Source organism: Trichomycterus rosablanca, chromosome 5, assembly GCF_030014385.1.
Source record: "Trichomycterus rosablanca isolate fTriRos1 chromosome 5, fTriRos1.hap1, whole genome shotgun sequence".
Taxonomy (NCBI): Eukaryota; Metazoa; Chordata; class Actinopteri; order Siluriformes; family Trichomycteridae; genus Trichomycterus; species Trichomycterus rosablanca.
Window position 1 is genome coordinate 39,500,355 of NC_085992.1, and position 20,320 is coordinate 39,520,674.

The following is a 20,320-nucleotide window of genomic DNA, read 5'->3' on the forward strand; positions in this document are numbered from 1 at the left end:
CAATGACATGGTGGTGGTGTGTTAGTGTGTGTTGTGCTGATATGAGTGGATCAGACACAGCAGCGCTGCTGGAGATTTTAAATACTGTGTTCACTCACTGTCCACTCTATTAGACACTCCTACCTAGTTGGTCCACCTTGTAGATGTAAAGTCAGAGACGATTGCTCATCTATTGCTGCTGTTTGAGTTGCTCAACTTCTAGACCTTCATCAGTGGTCACAGGACGCTGCCCACAGGGCACTGTGGCTGGATATATTTTTGGTTGGTGGACTATTCTCAGTCCAGCAGTGACAGTGAGGTGTTTAAAAACTCCATCAGCATTGCTGTGTCTGATCCACTCATACCATCACTATGTCAGTGTCACTGCAGTGCTGAGAATGATCCACCACCTAAATAATACCTGCTCTGTGAGGGTCCTGTGGGGGTCCTGACCATTGAAGAACAGGGTGAAAGCAGGCTAAAAAGGTATGTAGAGAAACAGATGAACTACAGTCCATAATTGTAGAACTACAAAGTGCTTCTATATGGTAAGTGGAGCTGATAAAATGGACAGTGTGTGTAGAAACCAGGAGGTGGTTTTAATGTTATGGCTGATCTGTGTATATTAATGACACCATTTATGGCATAATAATTTCACAGAATCTGTTTGTAAAAAGTAACAGCTGTACAAAAGAATTTTAAGTATTTTTTTATCATACATAGGAGCAAATATTTGGTGAAACCAACAGTACTAAGCTTAAGGATCATTTTTACTAAGACATGGCTTTGCTCCCAATTCCACATCTCGCAACACAACCTTTTTGAGATGCTGTCTTACCTCACTTCGATTGCTAACATTCAGTCATTTTGTCTCACCACCATAAATTACTCACTTGAACTGAATTGCAATAGTTTTTTTGTTTTGTTGTGCCATGTCACTGCCCGTGTGAGGACAGAATTAGTCCACACATTGGAAATGGTGTCCTTTTTTTTTTCTAGGAATACTGCAGATCATCCAAACTATGGCAAAACAGTCAATCTATCAAAGGTGCCATTCCTGTATCACTGCCATCCCTTCACCAGCATGCCATAATCATGCTAAACAAAGGACATTTTGAGCTCATCCCTGCCAAATGGTTACAAACAGATATGCTGTATGGGTGGGTGGCATGGCACATAGATGTTTTGCATGAAAAGGCACTATTTAGCTGCATATATTCCCCCACTACCTCTCTTGTTCTGCATGCTTGAAGTAGGCATCAGTATCCTGCACTGAGAACAAAGAGGTCAGTCTGCATGAGGTGTACACACCCAAGAGACCTGCAGTATTTCTGAGCTGCTCGGAATCAGTGATTGAGTTTAATCCACCCGTGTATAGCGCGAAACAAAAATGACTCAGGCAGGCAACCCCATGTCCATGATATTTCTCGAATAATGTTTAATGATAATGATAAGCAATAAGAAATCTGTTGATGAATAACCCCTTTGTTACTGATGCACTGAATCCGTGTTTTTAAATTGTAACCAGTGTCTGTCGGCAGTACTGATGCTGCTCTCAGGTCACATGGCACCACATTGTTGTGCAATACTGTGAGCTGACTCTGCTTTACTGAGAGCACATGGCACACAGCAGCTGGAGAACGCACTCTGCCTTGCACTGCTGCATTGCAGGCATAGGAACATGTGATGTGTGACGTTTAGACCCTGCCCTCCTCCACACACACACACACACACACACACACACACACACACACACACACACACACAATTATTTAAAGGGTAATTTAGATTCTCATTTTTAGCTTATTAAGGATTAAAGATCAGCATCTAAAGGCCAGCAAGGTGACTGAGCTGATAAAGTGGGTCCTGAGGACCAGGGATTGATCCTCATCTTTGGTCACTATACACTGATCAGCCATAACATTAAAACCACCTCCTTGTTTCTACACTCACTGTCCATTTTATCAGCTCCACTTACCATATAGAAGCACTTTGTAGTTCTACAATTACTGACTGTAGTCCATCTATTTCTCTACATACCTTTTTAGCCTGCTTTCACCCTGTTCTTCTATGGTCAGGACCCCCACAGGACCACTAGAGAGCAGGTATTATTTGGGTGGTGGATCATTCTCAGCACTGCAGTGACAATGACCTGGTGGTGGTGTGTTAGTGTGTGTTGTGCTGGTATGAGTGGATCAGTTTTTAAATACCGTGTTCACTCACTGTCCACTCTATTAGACACTCCTACCTAGTAGGTCCACCTTGTAGATGTAAAGTCAGAGATGATCGCTCATCTATTGCTGCTGTTAGAGTTGGTCATTTTCTAGACCTTCACTAGTGGTCACAGGATGCTGCCCACGGGGCGCTATTGGCTGAATATTTTTGGTTGGTGGACTATTCTCAGTCCAGCAGTGACAGTGAGGTGTTTAAAAACTCCATCAGCATTGCTGTGTCTTATCCACTCATACCAGTACAACACACACTAACACACCACCACCATGTCAGTGTCACTGCAGTGCTGAGAATGATCCACCACCCAAATAATACCTACTCTGTGGTGGTCCTGGGAGAGTCCTGACCATTGAAGAACAGCATGAAAAGGGGGCTAACAACGCATGCAGAGAAACAGATGAACAAAGTGCTTTTGTATGGTAAGTGAATCTGCTACAATGAACAGTGAGTGTAGAAACAAGGAGGTGGTCATAATGTTATGCCTCATCGGTGAATGTATCCTACTTCTCAAAACATGAAAAAGGTGATTTGGCAGCTTCACATTGTCCCGAGGCGTGTGAAATTGTGTTGCCCAGTCACCCTGACCAGGATAAAGTGGAATGAATGATAACATGCGTGAATGAATAATATTAAACATAAAGATGTGCTGTTTATTCAATTGACTCTAATATATACATTAAAATAGTTTAGACAATTGCTTTTCTTTAAAAAAAGAAGCACTAAGAGATTTAGTAAATGCTGTCAAATTGAGAAATCTGTTTACTGACTGACTTGTAAACTCTAATCTTGACCTAAACACATTGCTGACGTTCATGTTACCTCAGTATTCAGATCAATTACACCTAATTCCTCTGTACATGTAAACACACTGACTGCATTGCACACACACACACACACACACAGACCCCAACCCTAGAATCTGATGACGCATACATTAGAAGCCTTAACTAATCAGTCTTGCTAAAGACAGTGAGGGGTGGAAATGGCATGTGAGTCAGCGCTCCTATGTCCTCTCAGTAAATATGTTGAGCAATGCCTGATAATCTAATGTTGGTTTAAGAATTTATGTTTATTAAGATATTTGCAGAAAGAAATCTATTGAAATATGTAGTAGGAAATAAAGATATAAAGATTTAAAATGTATAGTATATGAATTAAATATGACATGATATTTTACAGTAAAAGTTTATAATAAATGGAATTGAACTGCATTTGTCTGTGGTGTTTTGCATTATAATCATTAGTATTAGTAGTAGTGGTAGTTGTAGAAGTAGTAGTATTAGTTTGGTGAAAAAAGGCTTATTCTGTTCCAACAGGGTTGTGCCACCGTTCATTAAAACACATTCCGACATGTTTGCTGTAAATAAACTTTAATGGTCTGCACCTAAGTAACCTGCTAGAAAAAGAAGAAAGTTTTTGTCCCCACGTACAGTTAGTAGAATGGTCAGAGAAGCACACCTTTCTCCAAGAATCATGATTAGAGATTTGGATAAGCATTTTGCAGTCCTCAACATTCTCAAGAATCTACTAAATGACAACCCCAAGCCAAAGCCATTTCAGAAGAATGTCTATTATTCATCTAACCCTAAATGCGACAACAAACACACAAAGTGACAAAGTGTGAACACACTTTTAAATATGATGGAGGTTTTGTTATATATTTTGCTGACTGTTATTCAAAGACCTTGGGCACCATGTTTGGATACATGGCATCATTAATTCAAAGAACTACCTAAGACATTTTTAAAAAAAGAACAGTGCTAGAACAGGACAGTGATCCAAAATAAATGTCCAAATGCACACAAAGCAAGAAAAGACCCTGATACCTAAATGATAAGGCAAGATGTCACATAGAGAATTACTTTTAGCTATATTAAGGAAGACTCAGTGATATCACTTTGGCAAAAAGGATGCACAAAGTAAGCACAATCACAACACAATTATTACCACCACTGCTTTGGTAAAGAGTAATTTACAAAGAATAAATTTGCTAAAAAAGATTGAGCTAAATAACCTAAAACATTTTCTTAATAAAAAAAAAATAAAGCTCAAGTTTTAGTGTGGGTCTCCTACCACTTTTTAAAAACATGCAAGTAGTGTGAGTGATGAGAGTAAGATTAATGCCCTGTCCTGTGTCTCGGGTGAGATCCACACTCATGTAACTCTTAAGTTATGATAAGGATAAGTTACTGACAATGAACAAATGAATGAATAAACGAATGAATTGTAAAGGCAAACCTAAAATCAAAACTTTCGCCTATATTTATCTCTTGTCCATGTGATTCTGGGAACAATTTATCATTATCAACCACTTATTTTTTTTTCTTTCACCAATGTTTGTTTTTACCAAGAAATGATAGGTGAAGAAAAAAAAACTAACCCATTATACTGGGTCATGCTTCATGTTCTCTCCCTCTCCAGAAATTATAAACAAAAATTCTAAGCACTTTCACTCAAAAAACTTGTAATGTTACAAAAGAAAAAAAAACATTCAATTTTAGAAAGAAAACAGTAATCCTCATTTTATCATTGCAATAAAGTTATTCTATTAGCTAAAAAGTAGAACTGGCTCAGTTTCAAGGCCTGTTAGTTGTCAAGGTCACATGACCCTTTGTCTAGTTTGTTATGTTAATAATGATAACCTTTGGTTGCTGGTTGATCTGAACAAGAAAACATGTTCCTGGGTTTTCTTCACTCACTTCAAACAAGAACAGTCATTACAAAAGGACAGACTCGTGTACGTTTACAATATGTTTATTTCTAGGGGCAGTAGACATCCTGTGCAACACATTTTATTACAGATTTTACATAGTACGTAAATAGATTATTTACCAGGCGTTTTAGTTAAACATGGTTAAAGAGCAATCCCTACATGTGCTATTGGATGTATATGTTTGACTTGGTAGTGTGATCCTTAACAGATATTCAAAGCATTGATGGGGGTAAAACAACAATCACAAAAGACAATGAACACATAGTGCAAACACTGCTAAACTCTGTATTTCCTGCATTGTCAACACCACAGATTCTCTTATTTGCCTGAAATTGTAAAGTTTGGATGAATCAGCCACCAAGTATAGTCAGGATGATGAAGCAGACTACTAGAAATATAATAATAGAAACTTGCATATTAGGCACAGTTTATTGTCATGATAGTTTTAACTTTATTATTAGTTTAGGAGTAGGACATAGATAATAAATGTAATGTAACTACACTATACATTACAATGTTCTGGTAATTCAAGTCATAAAAGGAGTTTGCTTATTCCATTCATTTTTGGTTATGACAATATAGATTCAGTATTTGAGTTATGATATAATGCCTGTATTCGTTTGATCGCATATCATCAACTTTTGACTTGATCTAACCACAATATAGTAAATAAATTGTAGTGTAAATTTATGCTAGTAATAAACTCAATGCAAGTATGTAAACACAAACGACCAACCTAGTGCAAGCTTAATATGCATTCTTGCATCACTGTGGAGGTTATGAACATTCTCATGGGATCAACAATCCTCATGGGAGAATTATCACAATTTGAGTCACAAATTAGTCCCAGGCTTTCCAGTTTCTCTTGACAGCATTCTTGGAAAAGTAAATTTAGAGCTTAAAATGCTATAAATATATTTGTACTGTCATACCAGCTTAAGGAAATCAGTGACATTTATTACACTGCTTTGCCATAACAGACTGGACATAAACACACTCAGGTGGCGCAGCGGTAAAAACACATGCTGGAACCAGAGCTGGGATCTTGAATACATAGTATCGAATCTCAGCTCTGCCTGCCGGCTAGGCTGAGCGGCCACATGAACAAAGATTGGCCTGCTGTTCAGATATGGGTGGGATTAAGCCGGATAGGGTGTCTCTCTCATAACTAATGCAATTACGACCTCTGCTGGCTGATTAATGACGCCTGCACAGAGATAAGAAAAGGGTGAAGAGTGCTCTCAGGGTGTGTCTCTCTGTACATAGTGCTGAGCTGCACTGCACTCGTCAAAGTGGAGGTAATAAGTTCTCCTCAATCAGAGTAGGGATCGGCATTGGTGGAGAGGAAGCATGACAAAATCAGGCAGTTGGACTCGCTAAAAGGGAGAAAAAGGGGAGAAAATGCATAAATAAAATTCACAAAAAAAAAAACACTCAAACTGAGTGCACTAGCTGCAAAGCATTCCGAATTTCGTACTGACACGATGCAGAACTCAACAACATGTGAAACTGATCTTGCCTACCTGGTTGTGTTTACGTTTACAGTATGTTTTACATTAAGTATGTTTCTAGCATGGATGTACTCTATACTGTTGTCTTATTTATTCCAAACTAGTCAAACTAAAGTTATCAATATTAAATCACTCACAGCTTTTCTACTGAGCAAGTCCTCACTTAATAACACCGTTCTATAGGCTTCCTTATGCCATCATAAACCTTAACCTTTAGAGTGAAGCACTACAAGCGAGACTGAAGTACAGACTTTTACTGCAGGATGGCTACAGCTGGAAGGATTTCATTAAAACTGTATTTATTTTTGCTGGAACAAATATTTGACCTTAAGTGATAATTAAATGTGCTGTATACATGTGATTATTAAGCCAGCAAAATTAGCTGGAGTGCTGAGCACCGATGAATAAGAATAGAATATGGTGTACATGTGGACATCACACCAATAATGCCTCTCATTGCACACAAATGGGAAGTTGATATGGGAAACAATTATTGGACCTTAGTGACAGCTTCATGGATGGACTCTGCAACATAGTCAATGTTCTTGGTGGTCAGACCACACATGTTGATGCGGCCACTGGCCATCAGGTAGACATGCTTCTCCTTCACCGTGTACTCCACTTGTTTGGCTGTAAAAGGTAAACAATATATAACTGATTTGAGCATGCATAGGTTTACAGTAGGCTTGTGTTAACATCAGGTTTATTATTTATTTTTCTTATATTCCATACCTAGAGGTTACACATCATTTATTCGAAATAAGATTTGTGTTGGCTTCTAATTGATCAGACAGGCTTGTGACCTAATGTCGGAAAAAGTGTTTAGTATGGTCACAAAATCATGTCCTTCATTCATTCCAGTATCTGGGAACACTGAGCATAAAGCAGAAATGCACCTTGGAAAAACCACCAGTACATTAAAATACCCCTCACCCTTACACCTACATGTAATTTAATTTGTGTAAGGTAATTAGTGTGGATACTGGAAGGTTTTGAATCCAAATGCTTAGAACTCTGGAGCTGTGCAGCACCCTGCTACTCGTTAAATAGAAAATTTATGTGTAGAGACTGGCTAGGCAATAAAAGTTGTTACTGCAGTGTTCGTACAGAGTTCTTTTTAAACAGGGTCAGTTAGAGTTTCTTTTTCAGTAAAGAGAACAGAGAGAAAAACAAAGATGAGTGAGGAGATCACATAATTACAAAATAAACCAAGACTAATTTTAAACATTACTAAAGTAAACCAGGACTAATGCAATCATGCTATGGGCATGTGTAGTGTACTGTCTACTTTGCTTTCTTTGATTTAGCTAATAACTGGCAAAGAAAATCACATATATTAAAGCGGACATAGGAACATATTTTACTTGTAGTGCGTAAAACATCTTATTGAGTTAAAACTACAAACTTTAACATAGTTACATTTATCAATTTTTTACATTTATGGCTGTAGCCATGGTGTACACTTTTTATTGGTCTACTAGCATGTTTTATTCATCTGAAAGAAGGAAGTTCTTACACGCACTTTTGTGTGGTTTCTAAATATGGTCGTCAGGAAGTCAGAATCTATTTGACAGTGCTTAATAACAATGAAATAATAATGCTATTATTAGCTATTAGGCACAAAGCTTTTACTTACTAAGTCCTATAACATTAATGCACCAACAAGTAAAAAAAAAAAAAATCACTAAATATGACATATTAAAAGAATGTTTTAATGTAGGCATAACATTATGACCACCATCCTAATATTGTGTTGGTCCCCTTTTGCTGCCAAAACAGCCCTGCAACTGTGATGCACTGTGTATTCTGACACCTTTCTATCAGAACCAGCATTAACTTCTTTAGTAATTTGAACTAATATTTGGATCTGACCACACAGGCCAGCCTTCGCTCCCCACATGCATCAATGAGCCTTGGCCGCCCATGACCCTGTCGCCGGTTTACCACTGTTCCTTCCTTGGACCACTCTTGATAGATACTGAACACTGCAGACTGGGAACACCTTACAAGAGCTGCAGTTTTGGAGATGCTCTGACCGAGTCGTCTAGCCATCACAATTTGGCTTTTGTCAAAATTTTTCCTACTTCTAACACATCAACTTTGAGGATAAATGTTCACTTGCTGCCTAATATATCACACCCACTAACAGGTGCCGTGATGAAAAAATAATCAGTGTTATTCACTTCACCTGTCAGTGGTCATAATGTTATGCCTGGTCGGTGTATATTCCATTGTGTTTCGTAATGAGTTAACAGCAAGATTATACAACTTTTATCAATATGGCCATTTATTTCTAAAAATATAGAAGTGAGGATCTCAGGGGTGCATGTTGCAAACCTGCACAAGATATGTAAAAATAACACTAAATAAATAAAATGTTGGATGCTCGGGTGTCAAAAGTGGTAAATGCGCTAGCCACTATTGGTAAGATCCAAGGTTCAAATGCCCAGAACTGCCAGCAGTCAGTCAGATGTCTATATACAGATGTTACTGGCTATGCCTGAGGGTGGGGCGTGGTCAAAGCCCTGTGATGGATTGGCATCTTGTCTGGGGTGTGTTACTGAATTGAAGCCAGTGATTGAAGAGAAACCCACCATGACCCTGACCAGGATATGTCAGTGGTAAAACAAAAACCCTACAGAAACTAATGAACTGACAGTACATAAGAAAAATCCAGAGAATGTTCTGGGTGATTGGATCTATATTGCATTCCTAGATGTAGTGTTTTCAAAAGAGACTATGCTTAGTATGAGAGACTGTGTGCAGAGTAATACATACGGTTGAGGCCTGTGAAGCTGAACATGCCAATCTGTTCAGTGATGTGCTCCCAGGTGCCTGGGGTGCCCAGAGCCTTTAGTTTGGCTTTCAGCTCAGCTCGCATCAGCAGCACCCTGTCAGCCATTGTCTTAACATTACCCTTCCTGTACAAAGTAATGGAAAATCATTAATGTGTTATGGTGTGTGTATGAGTTTTTTTTGAACATGTGACATTTAGTTTTATGTACCATTCAGCAAAGAGATCTGGGCTGTTGAGTGTTATGGCAACCAGACGAGCTCCTTGGGATGGAGGGTTAGACCAGGTGATACGGACAATCTTCTCCATCTGAGAGAGAACTCGGTTCAGGTTGTCAGCATCTTTAGCAACAACTGTCAGGTTGCCAACCCTCTCATCTGTGGAAAGTAGTTTAGCATTTTATACAGTTCAGATCACATTCTACCAGTATGAAAATTTGGTGACATGGGAATAATCTTATGTTCATGTTTCTACCAAAAAAGTGCAGATTGTGCATCTAAAAGCAACAATGAATAACTTACTGTACAGGCCAAAGTTCTTTGAGAAAGACTGTGCGCAAAATATCTCAAAACCCTGAGACACAAAGTAGCGAATTGCCCAAGCGTCCTTCTCCAAGTTTCCTGAAGCGAATCCTTGATAGGCTGAATCGAAGAAGGCAAAGAGATTCCTCCTCTGTAAAGATTAAAACAGAATTGTAAACATAAGGTGTCTAAATTACGAATATTTTACAACTAATACAGTCTCAATTTATTTTATATACAAACCTAAAAAAGATCTGGAACAGCGGGTAAATTCAAATAAAAACAGAAACCAGTGTTGCGGTGGGCCTGGTTTCCCCGGAACCACTGGGCAAAATGCAGTAACACACCCTGCACAGGATGCCAGTCCATCGAGGGGTCATAGCCAGCCTACCCCTCAAACATAAACAATAATGTCTGTATAAAAACGCCAGACTGGGTAATTGCACCACTAGGGATAGAAACACTGGATACCAGTGGTAAAGGCTAGCGTTATATGCTACTGCACCACCTGAGTGGCCAGTACATTATTTTTTTTAGTTACATGCTAAGTCTGACTGTTTGATGTTAAAACTTGTGATCTGATGAATCTTGTGTAATGAGTAACTACCATTTCTGTCATGAATGTAACCAAAGTGTGTTAAACATGACGTTAAAATCCTAATAAACAAACAAACAAACATGCTAATTTCTAATTTGAAGCATGCAACATATTGCATGCATCAAAAAATTTGGGACAGATGCAAATGTTGGCTGTAGATGCCAACATTAGCCCCTGTTCAGTGCACATGCCTTTGATAGTGCCTATAATATAAAAAAAGAATCATTTGCATAAAGGGACAACTATCATATATCTAGGTTTAGATGCAAAATAAAGCAGTTCTGGCTTAAATTAAATTTGCTAGTAAATATTTAAACTATATTAAGTGAATTTAAGGGAACAAAATCACATCAGATTTAAATAAACAAAAGATATAAGTTAAAAATCTACACTGATCTAAACTATTAAACTAAACTATGAAACTATGAGAACAAAATGTCACTGAAAAATAAAAACATCACCCCACAAGCCCTGGATTCAAAATCTTCCCAAAAATCAAAGCAAAAAATTTTAATCAGTGGTGTGTATGGGCAGGTGTAGCCTAGCGGTTAAGGTACTTGACTAGTAATCAGAAGTCGCTGGTTCAAACCTTACCACTGCCAGGTTGCTGCTGCGCCCTTAAGCAAGGCTTAATGCTCTTAACCCTCAATTGCTCAGACTGTATACTGTCACAGTACTGTTAGTCGCTTTGGATAAAGGCATCTGCTAAATACTGAAAATTTAAGTGTATGACCCCTCTGTGTCTGTATGCACTCCCAACTGGGACTGCTCCTGATGAGACAGACCTGGATCAGGGCATCAGTGAGCTCATGAACCGCTGTGGCACTGATACATAATGTCCCAAAGCTTCTCAATTGGATTTGGCTTTGGGGAATGTGAGGACCAGTCAATGGCATCAATACCTGACTGACTACATACTCACTTTGTCATACTCACATAGGTCACTTTGCAAGGCTTAGGCTGTGCTTTTCCTGTTCCTTCTCGCACAAAGAAGCAGATAGCGGTCCTGCTGCTGTGTTTTACAGCCCTGTCTAGCTCTCCTTAAGAGACTGGGACAGGCTGGCATATTAAACCTAAATATATCTTAAGTATATAATGCTTAGCCATGACTAAATGTTTCTCATGTAAATGAGATTAGGCTACTTTTAGGGTGGTTTGTTTGTTTATTAGGATTTTAACGTCACGTTTTACACTCTTTGGTTACATTCATGACAGAAACGGTAGTTACTCATTACACAAGATGCATCTGTTCACAAGGTTATATCGAACACAGTCATTGACAATTTAGTGTCTCCAATTCACCTCACTTGCATGTCTTTTGACTGTGGGAGGAAACCAGAGCACCCAGAGGAAACCCACACAGACACAGGGAGAACATGTTAGGGTGGCTAGCTGGGGTTTGAGAGTGACTTTATAGTTTAATTTAAAATTCTTACCTTCATAACTTCTGCGATTTTCTTCCACTCATCCTGGGTGGGATCTGTGCCTGTTGGGTTGTGTGCGCAGGCATGTAGCACAATGATAGAATACTCCGGTGCACTCTAAAAATATATATATAACATATGAAATACTTTTAGAGGATCGTTAGCAGAGTTGGACAAGGTGCTCTAAAAATGTGGTTAGCTAGGTAGAGGTTACTCTTTAAAAATGTACTTTAACACTATCAAAGGAAGAATATTGCTGCTGTACTACACCAAAACTTCAAATAATAATAAAATAAACCTGTCATGCAATTTATTCTTATTGTTATATTGAATATTATTATTCTTATTTAATGTTTATCTCTGGTACACTGAATTAATCAATAATATAACCTCTGATGAAAAAAGGCATTAATTTCAGCAAATACAATTAAAACTGACAAATGTAAATAATGTCACTACATACGACACCTTTGACTTGTCTTAATGTCTGTTATTTCAGCAAAACATTTTGAAATGCTTTTGTCAACCACAAATTTAAAACTTGCCATTCAAATTAAATGCAGAGCATAGGGCCGCTCAGGTGATGCAGCGGTAAAATACGCTAGCACACCAGATTTCGAATACATCGTATCGAATCTCAACTCTGCCATCCGGCTGGGCTGGGAGGCTATATGAACAACGTCTGGCTGTTGTTCATTCAGGGAGGGAGCCGGATAGGGACCTCATAACTAATGCAATTAGGACCTCTGCTGGCTGATTGATGGCGTCTGCACAGAGTAGAGGAATAATGCGATCAGGGTGTGGCTCTCCGTGCACAAGGCTGATCCGCATATGAACTCGCCTCGTGCAGGTGAAAAAATAGTCGGCTACTACACACGTGCCATTGGGGGAGTGTGTCAGTTTGCTCTCCTCAATCGGGGTGGGGGTCAGCACCAGTAGAGAGGAAGCATAGCGCAATTGGGTGTAAATTGGACGTGCTAAAAAAATAAAAAATAAAAAAACAAGGAAATCCAGCACTACCTTCACTAGCTTTAATGTAAGTGTCAATTTATAGAGCTTGCAAAATCAACTGTGACTTGCACAATCAGCACAAAACAGTTTTAGTACATCGACTGTGTTACACTTTTTTCTTTTCCTAAACGGACTGATTCAGAATAGTCCTCTGGCCTTTTCATTTGCTATACATGCAGATTGATTTCACCTGATTTAACACGCCTGGAATTCTACCAATGGGGGACCACAGAGAATGTGGTGTATCGCAGAGGACCAGCTACACTGATGGCGCTTCGGAAAGAAATGGACCTTTATACAAGTTTTCCTTTTGTTGAAAATGTGTGTACATTTTGGCTGGCCCCTATGTATATTAAAAATGACAACTGTGTATGTAGTCAAATGTATTGTCAGTTACATTTCATGTAGTATTAGTAACTTTTTTACTGGAAGTATCTATTTAAAAAGTATTTTAGAAACAGCAACACTACCAACCTGTTTCTAAAAATAATCAGAAACTAATACATTTGCTCTATTTAATGAGTCTCCTGTAAAACACTGATCATTTCATGAGCTTTTTAATCAGAGACGTAGAAGATAAATAACTCTGTCAAGTTGGATTAAAGCCCAAGTTGTTCAGGAGCTGACTGATCAAAAATGCATGCACAGGTTTAAACTTCACCTCTAGGTCACCCAGGAAACCAGACAGGTCCAGTCCACATTTAGCTGCATCCCAATATTTGTATGAACGGATATCTTCAAACCCAGCATTAGCAAAAACAGCATTGTGATTCTCTAGAGATGAAAAACATGGGTGTGAGTATTTAATCAAGTAGTGATAAAACCTTATCTAATAAAGCCAAGGACCATCTGCTCAGACTATCACTCAGGACTTTGATTCATATTACAGCTCCGCTAGAATAGAATAAAGTGTACTTTGCTCCCATGCGGCAATCAGCTTTAACTGTTACAAAATATGCACAATTATCTTCCTTATAAACCAACATTTTCTTCTACCCCATGTCGGTGTGGAGACATAAACAGGTGTTTTTGTGTTGTTGTCTCCATTGTGAAATCTGCGAAGAAACTCTGCGCCAATCTTCAGGGCACCAGTTCCTCCCAGGCACTGCACAGCTCCTACCTGCAAGACATGAACAAAACTAGTCAAAACATCAAGGAGTATGTAGCAGGTCGGCTAAAATTGGAAAGAGGAGATTGTTTAGTGGTTATACCTGTAGTAAGTCCGCAAATCAAAATCAATAGCGCATCCTCTGGAGAACTAAATTTTCTAATGAGTTTTGCAAGAGTAACATTTAAATTTGCCAAAACTAGAAATAAACCAACTAGCATGATTTAACTCACATGCATGGTAATAGTGTTAATACAGACTGAAATTAATTAAGAATGTAATGAAGTATTTGACAGAGACACTAATGATCAAAAAATTTTAATACTTTTTTTCAGTTAAGCTTCAAATGTACACACATTTAGTAACAAAACAATTTCAGATCTATCTGTAAATTAAGGAACTTTGCTTTAAATACATTTTCAATAACAAGGTTGGACCTAAACAAGACAAAGTTAGTTTCTGTTTTTGATATTACATTTAGAGAATTTAACATCAAAAGTTTTTGTTGACTTTCCTTTCCAATGATTGACAGGGGCCAACCATTGAAGTGCAGAAGTAAGCAACAGTAATATCTCCAGCCATTGTTAACCTTTTGTGGCTCAAGTGTAACGGAGTTAAAAAGTAATAATATTAGTCCCCTTATTTTGGTGAATTCTATCAAAATTATTTGTTACAAGAACGCATGTTGTGTCATGTTGTGTCATTAAAAATAATGATTTGTATTATTCACATATGTTATATACGTTTAATGTGTTCTAATGGACTACAATTCCCTGCTTTACACACGCGCAGCTGCAAAGCTTCTAAAATTGTCCCTTAGCGCTTTCCTTACTCCAGTGGCGCACTGTACATTGCTGGAGAGCTTGTGCAGTTGCAGAACACAGAAAAAAAGGATTGTATATGTGTGTATGCAGGCAAGCACAATAAAGACAGAGAGAGAAGGAATCAAGAGTCACCCCTTTTCATTGTGTTCACCCCCTGATCGCATTAGAGCAGTGCAGACCATTACATTGGTGAGTCGGTCCATCAAAACAAGCAGAGACCCGTTACACAAACCTCTAAATACAAGATAGTTTTACTTTGATTTTCATTGTACCCACCTAAAAATTTAAGGAAATGTATCTAAATGTAAGTATTATGTGACACTAGTGAAGGGGTTAAATTAAGGATGCAAATTTTGTACAAATTCAGTGCCGATCAGTTATATAACCTTATTATACTGTTAAGATGACCAAAGCAGTATTTAAAACAAAAGCTATAGCTTACCCTCTTCTCCAAAACAGCAGGGCTGTCCTCACCCAAAGCAATTTTAGATGCACTGGAACGAAATTCAGGCAGGCCCAAAATGGGCAAGTACTCATGGTTAAGACTGTTGTCTTCAGCTATCATCTTTTCCACTTTCCTCACAACAGGCAGAACCCATGGCTGACACTCATCAGTCCTGTAGGCTACAAAAAAATTATAGCAATAAAAACAGTGATTTAGTTCTGCTTAAGTTATCTATGCATTCTGACCATTGGTTTTAAATTCCAATATAATAGGAATGAGACTGTTAAATTGGCAAGGCAATAACATTCAAGTTTTACTCATTTTAACACTGTTTTAGAGCACTTGGGTGGCACAGTGGTCATAAGTTTGAATCTCAACTGTGATATTAGCCGGTTGCCAGCATCTGCACAAACATGACTGGCTAGCGATTGGGAATTGGACTTGTCAGTGTGCTCTCAGTGCCTGTCCAAAGTCCAGTGTCAGCAAGGGCATCTGGGGACCAGTTGCCACATTTTCACGATTGTGGTCAGCATTTCCACTTGCATTGAAGAAATTGGTCTACTGAGCACTCACATACAGCTACATACTGTTGTAAGATACAGCTAGAAACAAAATGTAGTAGATTAATATTAATAGCTAGTTTTACTCATTGTAATGACACACAATCAATATTTTGACCAGTGGTATTAGGATGGATCTCATAGGAACAAACAGCTGGGCATTTGGAAAGTTTTGCCTTGAACTCAATAGAGATGTTGTGGTGAGACCTAAAATAAGTTCATCCTATTTATTTAATTTAAGGCAGTTTTGAAAGGGCGAAATTTGATCAAAAAGCACAGTGAAAAGTGTTTAGCTGCAGTAATTGCTGCTAAAGGTTGTTACAACCAGTAATTAAAAAAAAAAAAAAAAAAAAAAAAAAATATATATATATATATATATATATATATATATATATATATATATATATATATATATATATATTAGGGTTCGGCGGTATGACGATATTACCGTATACCGCGGTATTCAAAAATGGTGACGGTATTCAAAAATGGTGACGGTATTTTTGAAATGTGAAGCGCCGAATTTCTGCTTCAGGTTTACCTTGAAAACTGAGACTTTAGGACATGCGCGCATCCACAGTGAGGGAGGGGTGGGAGGGGTAGGTGGTTGGAGCTCGCTGATTGGCTGTGTCTCACTGTGTGATAACACAGAGAGACGAGTGAAGAGCCACACTGGCTAGCGTTAGCTGTGAGCTAACAAGCAGAAACTGAATAACGGCTCGTCTTTTAATTTTTCAAAATCAACATTTTTTATCAGTTCAACCGGAAATGAACACAAGCGCGTGCATGCGCGGACATGTACTTATTTACTAAATATATCTTCAGTGTAAATCGAGCACAAGTGTTGAGAAAAAGGAGCAAACAGTAATAATAACGTTACGCCCAATCCGCTGTTCTGACTCTTGTCTGCCATAGATTTTCCTGCCTATGTAAGAACTATTTTTTTCCTAAATAAAAGCGCTATATTAAGAAAAAAGAACGTCTCACCTGTCGTGTAATGTGAATTATAAAATATATTGTCTGGCCCTTTAAGAAAGTTAAGCGCACTATAGGGCGTAGGGAGCGAGTGTGTAGGGAAGAGATCGGATTTGTACCGTTTCCGTGCTCCTGTTTTGCACTGAGCTTGTGTGACATGTAAAGTAGCGTTCTCGTTAACCACTCAAATGTTTGGACTTTGAATTATTTTAACATTATTTTACATCACCGTCATCGCAACATGAACATTTACATTCATATTTTTTGTATATAAAAACAAAAACAAAAAAACAATATGCATTCACCTGTAGTCACCGGCTTTCACATTTGCATTCAACTGCAGCTGTAACCTAGTGGTTAAGGTACTGGTTCAGTAATCAGAAGGTTGCCGGTTCAAGCTTCACCACTGCCAGGTTGTCGCTGTTGGACCCTTGAGCAAGGCCCGTAACCTTCAATTGCTTAGACAGTGTACCATCACAACTGTAAGTCGCTTTTGATAAAAGCGTCTGCTAAATGCTGAAAATGTAAATGTAAACTGCTTGGCCTATTGACTATTTTGCTAGACATTTAGTTATACAAACATATAATTACCTGGGCTGAAGATGCAGCTAAAAAAAGATTTAACCCAATTTTATGTTTAATATTTAATCCAAGTTGTCATTGTGTGTTTACTCTACAATAAGAGCTCATGGTAAAACTTGGAATGTTTTTCAACTTGGAAATTCACTGTTAGGTGGCAACTTTGCTTTTCTGAGCCTGATGGAGGAGGTGGAGAAAATAGCCAAGCAGACAGGGGCTGTAAACTGAAACCATTTCTCAACTTTATCATTGACTGTGCTGGCTGCAGTCCTGCAGGACGGCAAGGACAAATCACTGCAGTCACACCTACTGAAAGCTCAAAGATCCAGTTCAAATCAAGATCTGCAATCAGGACTTAGGTCTAAACCTTACTAAGCAATAAATAAAACCGATTCTGTAATATTGACTTTACTGAGGTAACAGGCTGTATCACTAGACAACCAATTCATCTCACAGAGGTCAGAAAGAGGATTACTGAGCACTGCTGATCTATGATCTCTGATCCTGAGTGGACAGAAGGAGAGCAGCAGGGTGTTAATAGAAAGATCAGCACAAAACAGGTGGATTTAGATAGATTCCAGTATATAATGTGCATGATGTTAGGACAGATCATTCACATACGGCCTTCAATAAGTTAGCTTAGCTAGCTAACCGTCTTAGTGCAGTGGGTCTGTTGTTATTATACCCCAAAACAGTAGAAGATCAAAAGAATCTGAGGTGATCCACTATGAGATCTAAGATCACTAACAACATCATACAGCTTCTTACCTCCAACTCCGAGGTTCACCTTGTTAGGACTCGGGTCTTCACGGAAATCCGCTGTCAGTTTGAACACAGCTACGGGAACTGCAAGTGGAACCTCGCTGAACAACGACGACATTGCAGCTACTGGTAACAAACAGGAGAGAGAATAGACAGTTACTGCACCGGTGTCAAACTGAAGAGCCGCCTGAGAAGAATTTCACCTTCAAACCGCTTTGAGCAATGGAGGATGGGCGTGACAGAACCGACCAATGGGAAGCCCTCTCAGCTAACAGACCCCATAATAGAGCCAATCATGTCACAGTGTTTGAAAGGTCACGAGGTAAACGAGTGACGTCATATACAAAGCATAATGTGACCCATGATAAATCGAATGATGTGATAAGGGGCCTTCCTACCCTGTCCAGTGTTCCCTGGCGAACCTGACCAGCCGTGACCCTGACCAGAATAAACTGGTTGATGAAGAAACTTATTGTTGCACAGTTTCAATCAGAAATTTGTAACCCTCTCAGTTTACAAGGTAGTATAGTGATGTGCAGAAGTGGAAAGTAACGAATCACATTTACTCGCGTTACTGTAATTGAGTAGTTTTTTGTGTACTTGTACTTTTTAAAGTAGATTTTACAACCAGTAATTTTACTTTTACTTAAGTATGTTTTGTATTAGTAATTGTAATTCGCTACATTTTAAATAACATCCGTTACTTAGTAAAATAACTGCTGCAGTAAATTCTGTGATGGGGAGTCGGATCTTTTGGCTCGGTTCCTTTTAAAGAGCCGTTCAAAAAAATGGTTCTTCATTCTTTTTTTCAGGCAGCGAGAGGCGCTACTGTAACTATAATACAGCCCCGATATTAATATCAATGATGAACAATCATCTAATTCAAACAACGCTTAAATGAGAAAAAAAGATTGTTGTTAAAAGTATACAAATTGACAACAAGTATATTTTAATAACAAAAATTGTTTAAAATAATTGCAATAAATCATCTGTTGTATAACTTGTAGCCAAACTGGGCTAACATTTTATTTCATTACATTCCGCTCGGTAATACGTGATAGAGAAAAAACTACAGGGAAGAGACATACTGTGGTTGCATTGTATTCAGTTTCAGAAAAATCCTCTCTTGTGCACAGACGTGCCTGTGTTTATATATAACGACTCCCAGAGGCGCGACTCGGTTCCTTTCGTTCATTTTAAAGAGCCGTTCAATAGAATCGGATCGTTAGCGAACGACCCATCACTAGTGGTTATACAGTTTGAATAAGTTTTATGGGATGGTCTGTACTAAAATGACACATTACACATTCCCAAATGTTTTAAATGTTGTATCAACATGTTTTTTCTATTATATTTTAGTTAAAAACAACTATTGTGAGACGGTTTTGTGGTATACCATGGTATATGGTATATGGTACTTTTTTTTGTATGACTATATGACTTTTTATTACTGTGGATGATTTTACTGTCATAAGTACATATAATGTAAAAAATTTATATAAAAATGTATGCAATGTATACAGGTTGGCCAAAAAGTATTTAGTCAGCCACTGATTGTGCAAGTTCTCCTACTTAGAAAGATGAGAGAGGTCTGTAATTTTCATCATAGGTACACTTCAACTATAAGAGACAAAATGAGAAAAAAAAATCCAGGAAATCACATTGTAGGATTTTTAAAGAATTTATTTGTAAATTATGGTGGAAAATAAGTATTTGGTCACCCACAAACAAGCAAGATTTCTGGCTCTCACAGACCTGTAACTTCTTCTTTAAGAAGCTCTTCTGTCCTCCACTCATTACCTGTATTAATGGCACCTGTTTGACCTCGTTATCTGTATAAAAGACACCTGTCCACAGCCTCAAACAGTCAGACTCCAAACTCAACCATGGCCAAGACCAAAGAGCTGTTGAAGGACACCAGGAAGAAAATTGTAGACCTGCACCAGGCTGGGAAGAGTGAATCTACAATAGGCAAGCAGGTTGGTGTGAATAAATCAACTGTGGGAGCAATTGTAAGAAAATGGAAGACATACAAGACCATTGATAATCTCCCTCGATCTGGGGCCCCACGCAAGATCTCATCCCGTGGGGTCAAAATGATCATGAGAACGGTGAGCAAAAATCCCAGAACTACACGGAGGGACCTGATGAATGACCTGCAGAGAGCTGGGACCAAAGTAACAAAGGCTACCATCAGTAACACACTACGCCGAGAGGGACTCAATTCCTGCAGTGCCAGGCGTGTCCCCCTGCTTAAGCCAGTACATGTCCAGGCCCGTCTGAA

The 20,320-nt window shown here is 38.5% G+C and overlaps 1 protein-coding gene across 2 annotated transcripts; it reads right to left on the minus strand.

Annotated features, from left to right (window-relative positions):
• Positions 1–4,949: 4,949 nt before the first annotated feature.
• Positions 4,950–18,233, minus strand: got1 (glutamic-oxaloacetic transaminase 1, soluble). 2 transcript variants are annotated; one of them, XM_062996158.1, is made up of 9 exons: positions 18,043–18,233; positions 15,158–15,339; positions 13,780–13,903; positions 13,445–13,557; positions 11,785–11,889; positions 9,751–9,901; positions 9,441–9,606; positions 9,214–9,356; positions 4,950–7,065 (listed from the first exon to the last, which is right to left on the minus strand). In XM_062996158.1, exons 1-9 carry the CDS (start codon positions 18,152–18,154, stop codon positions 6,926–6,928), a joined length of 1,236 nt encoding a protein of 411 aa, XP_062852228.1. In that variant the 5' UTR covers positions 18,155–18,233; the 3' UTR covers positions 4,950–6,925. The 2 variants fall into 2 exon arrangements, with proteins under 2 accessions (XP_062852228.1, XP_062852229.1); XM_062996159.1 differs by lacking the exon at positions 18,043–18,233 and adding an exon at positions 17,001–17,243.
• Between the last annotated feature and the right edge of the window lie 2,087 nt (positions 18,234–20,320).

Coding starts and splice junctions, on each gene's coding strand:
- got1 (XM_062996158.1), bottom strand. CDS start 18,154: ATGTCGTCGTTGTTCAGCGAGGTTCCACTTGCAGTTCCCGTAGCTGTG. Junction 9,607..9,750: donor AAAGAACTTTGGCCTGTACA/GTAAGTTATTCA, acceptor TACTTTCCACAG/ATGAGAGGGTTGGCAACCTG. Junction 9,357..9,440: donor CCAGATCTCTTTGCTGAATG/GTACATAAAACT, acceptor TACTTTGTACAG/GAAGGGTAATGTTAAGACAA.